Genomic DNA, 4181 nt, shown 5'->3' with positions numbered 1-4181 from the left:
CACATATGAGACTTCATTTTTCTGTCTGGATTATCTAGGTACCTGATGGATGCCTTTAGTTTCTCCAGCAGGTGGACTAGGGAAGAAAAATACTTTGAGAGAAACTTACTCTGAAATCAGATACTAATTTGTCTAATGAAATGAAATGCAGAAATCAAGATGCCTTCTGCTCTCTTAATGTAAACACTGGGCTTTACATAAATTTCCACATTTAGGCAAACATGCCTTGAAAATTTCTGCAGCTTCACTGTTTGTTCATGTTGGGGTCCTGTACAGGATGAAATTTCATATTTATAAATTTGGAAAAATGTAAATTAACTTCAACACTGCAATATCTGTCAAGAGTGTAAGATGTGTTGTGCCTTCTATCATGGTCGCTGCATCCCCTGAATGCAGAGTGCCCTAAAAATAAACAAATATTAAATAAAACAAACAAATAAATAAACACATGCCTGGTATGTGAAGCATATTTACACATTTGAATATGCCAGTACCTTTGAGGCTGAGGCAGACTGTGGTTTCTCTGCAAAGACTTTCTTCAGGGCTGTTTGGATGTTGTGCTCTGAACTAAAAATTATTTTGACCATTTTGCCAGTGATCTCTCCATGAGAGATTGGGGTACTCATGTGAACAGACAATATCTTCTGATCATCACGCTCTAAAGAAATAAGAAAAAAATTCATTTGAAGACAAAAGATTATTGATCTGAGCAAATATTAGGGTGCAAATATCATGTTTGTTTAGTTAATACTATAATAATAGGGAAAGCCATGATAAACATTTTATGTATTTAAGAAAAGCTTGTGATTGGAGCCATTTGTTATTTAACCCACCTTGAAGATCATACATGCTGACAACATCTTTAGGCAGGTGAATCAGCTCCCACAGTGTGTTCTACCACAAATGGAAGCTCAGTTTAATTAAAATACTGTTTTTATTAAAAAACCTTTATGCACTTAAGCATATTTTGGACACACCTTTGGGTCATTTACAAAGAAACTAATGGTGGATGTTCCAATGTTGAAATCCACCCAAAATTCCTTTAGAAACTCATCTTCAGGCTTGAAGAGCTAAAAAACAAAAAAAAAACAAAAAAACAAACACTGGGTATAATGGAAGAAAATGTCTACAAGATTTTTTTCTTCTAGTTACATTTATTTTGCAAACAATTCATGCTTACCTCAACTGAATCAAGAAATGCCTGTATACAAGGGAATGAGAAGACTCTATAAGACAGAATAACAGGATCATGAAAATATGTCAAAACTTTACGGATACAGGTTAAAGCCAGCATAATCATAATAATAACAACAATAAAATCACCAACTCTCAAATGTACCTTCTTGAGTTCCCAAAATAACAATTGAGTTCATTCAGAAATGTTCTACAGTCCTTTAAATAAAAGAAAAATAGAATAACTTCAATACCTATGTGCCTATAGTGATTCTAGTTTGAGCAGTAAAAAATAAGTGCCTAAACATACAGTTTCAAAATCTTTGTCACGAATTGAAGTAAATGCTGAAGCAAAGCTTCTGAAACTAAACCATTTGCCAGCAAAGTCTTCTCTTAGTTTCTTCGGTGTCATCCTGCAGAGTGCTTCAGAGATGGCCACCTGCATTTCATAATCTGGTGACAACATTAGATATTACAATGTGACATTGCTTAAATTCCATAAAAGTAAAATGACAAAATTGATGACTTACCACCAATGTCTGTCAGCGCTTTTGCCAAGTCTTCTCTGTAAGCAATGACAAGGCAAAAGTGTTAGCAAAAAAAATAAAAAATAAAAATTCTCTTAATAGAAACTCTAGTCTATTTGTGCTGTTGTAGAGCAATCTGTTGTCCACTAGAGGGCAGCCTTTCAACATGCACATACTGTATGAGTTACATGAGCGCTCCAACGTCACTGCGGAGTAGCCTATGTTTTTTTTTTCTACTAGGATGTGCATTGTGCGTTTTGCATTTAACGTGTATTACATAATTATAGTCGTTATTTTATATTTATGCTACGTAGAGCTTAGAACGATAACTAGAACTATTTGTATTTTAGTGAACCAGTCGCGAGTGCTCTCAACTTGCTTGTGATTGAATGGGAGCGTGGCTCATTTGAAGTTTAAGTTAGTGTCTCACAACCATAGGCTACTCCATTTAATGGCAATGCATGCTCGTTGACGACATACAAGAGCCCGGTATGATCATCTGACTGGCAGAGTTTCTTCCTTATGTCTTTGGGACTGCTGTCCAACATAGAGTTTATGGTTCTGATAGCCTAAAAAAAGAGATGTCAAATTATTTTACAGTATAAATGTTTTAGCCAGTCATTATTGCTGCCAACAGTTTAATGAAAATTACCTCTAGACGCAGACAGAAAGGCACTTCATAATCCAAAACAACAGCTCCAAACCGCAGCAGAAATATATCCAGGATCTTATTGCTTCCTTCAAACCATACAGAAATTATTATTATTATTATTATTAATAATAATAATAATAATAATATTATTATTATTATTACTACTAGCACAACTATACAAAAAAAAAATTATATAATATATATATATAAAATATTTGAACGGGTCACCTGCAATGGGGATCTGACACAGACTCTGTAAAAAGACATTTAAAATTAGTGTCTAGCTTGGATGATTTAAAATATATTAAATAAATATATTGTATTAAAATATCACGTAGAGGTAGAGACAGAAAATGTAGCTATTACCATTGCAACCTCGTAGAAAACTTCTATGAGTTTCATGGCGTCCCTGGGTGGTTTGTGCTGTTCTTTAAGATACTCTGACGCCATTTCAAACCAATTCAACATGTAAAAAAGCGAGCAGATGATAAATTATCATAGGCCACTGACTATGTAAGCCAATTTAGAGGTTTAATGTTAATCGGAATTAAATAAATAAATAAATGCTTATCTTCACAACCAAGCCGTGATGAATAAGTTTCTGGATGCTGTCCTTATCCTTATTGATCAGATGTTCAATTGCTTGTAATATTAAGGAAACATTCTTAAGTTCGTTTTTATGCAGCTCCTGAAGAAGTGCAATAATATTAGTTTACATCCGTAAGAAAGGTCCACTTTTGCAGTAGAGAATCTTACAAAATAGCAAAACAGATTTGGAAACTCAGAAAAAGCTAATTCAAAACCTGCCTTGATTACAACTTCGTCCAGTCGATCGGTCAAGGATACGGAAGATTTTTCTTCAGTTAGTATCATAATAGCCATGCTAACGTTATTTTGGACAAAGGCATCATGGAATCTACTCGTAAACTGTACAATTAAGAGAAGCACTGAATGAATGTATGGAATAGCTACTAACAACAACAACAATAGGGTTGATTGGCTGTGCTTCAAATGAAAATGAAATTAGATGCGCATATAGCGTAGGCTACTACTAATAGGACACATAATCAATCATGAATTTATTAGTCTGTGCAGCTCTATATAGATGATATATCTTTTTATTTTTATTTATTTATTTTTTTAAACCGCTATAAAATAAACCTCCTGAGAAGAACTCACACTCATGATGCACAGGCAGGCGAGCTCCTTGGACTGACTGTCTAATTAAACACGCGTGGCTTTTAATTAGGCTCCATATATGAATTATTTATGAACTCTTAAGGCGTGAACTCTCAGTTACCAGCTTTTTATTTATGACATTATTAATATTTGCTGAAACACTCTATAGACAATGTTTTTTTTTTTTTAATGTTGGGTTTAAGAAGGTCTGAGAGACAATGCATTAAAACAGAGCGCGGGGGCAGTCTTTCCGACTTGTCTAAAGTATGCCTAATGAATATTAAGTAGCACGTTCGTTGCTGAATCTGTGAAAACGTCATATAGCCTACATCACTGTAGTTTTTACATAAAGTTTGCATAAATAGACCAACTTGTAATTTACCTGTCAGCGAAATTTTGGTGACAGCAGCGAGGGGCGCTTTAGTGACCACTGCCTGCATTTCTCCGCCTCTGTGGCCATTATGATTGCCATTAATTTATTTATTTTAAATTTATATTTAATTGAATCATTGTTCTAACTTGACTTAAACGCATGAAAAACGCTAAATAATATTATATATATATATATATATATATATATATATATATATATATATATATATATATATATATATATATATATATATCGCGTGCATATGATACGCACTTTA

General features: G+C 33.7%; 1 protein-coding gene across 1 annotated transcript in view; it reads right to left on the bottom strand.

Moving 5' to 3' along the window:
- The window catches only part of sycp2l (synaptonemal complex protein 2-like), a 35200-nt gene extending 31229 nt beyond the window's left edge, over positions 1-3971 (bottom strand). The window contains exons 1-18 of the mRNA XM_067377705.1: positions 3914-3971; positions 3532-3572; positions 3160-3279; positions 2923-3040; positions 2719-2828; positions 2581-2605; positions 2353-2438; positions 2181-2269; positions 1704-1738; positions 1484-1626; positions 1340-1392; positions 1181-1226; positions 978-1070; positions 834-894; positions 495-658; positions 363-402; positions 226-268; positions 43-76 (exon numbers count right to left, since the gene is read on the bottom strand). Of these exons, the coding sequence (XP_067233806.1) occupies positions 43-76; positions 226-268; positions 363-402; positions 495-658; positions 834-894; positions 978-1070; positions 1181-1226; positions 1340-1392; positions 1484-1626; positions 1704-1738; positions 2181-2269; positions 2353-2438; positions 2581-2605; positions 2719-2828; positions 2923-3040; positions 3160-3279; positions 3532-3572; positions 3914-3971 (1359 nt within the window). The remainder of the gene's footprint in view (positions 1-42; positions 77-225; positions 269-362; positions 403-494; positions 659-833; positions 895-977; positions 1071-1180; positions 1227-1339; positions 1393-1483; positions 1627-1703; positions 1739-2180; positions 2270-2352; positions 2439-2580; positions 2606-2718; positions 2829-2922; positions 3041-3159; positions 3280-3531; positions 3573-3913) is intronic.
- Positions 3972-4181: the final 210 nt, after the last annotated feature.

This window comes from Chanodichthys erythropterus, chromosome 23 (genome assembly GCF_024489055.1).
Source record: "Chanodichthys erythropterus isolate Z2021 chromosome 23, ASM2448905v1, whole genome shotgun sequence".
In the NCBI taxonomy this organism is placed as follows: domain Eukaryota; kingdom Metazoa; phylum Chordata; class Actinopteri; order Cypriniformes; family Xenocyprididae; genus Chanodichthys; species Chanodichthys erythropterus.
This window is presented reverse-complemented; position numbering and strand designations above follow the sequence as displayed.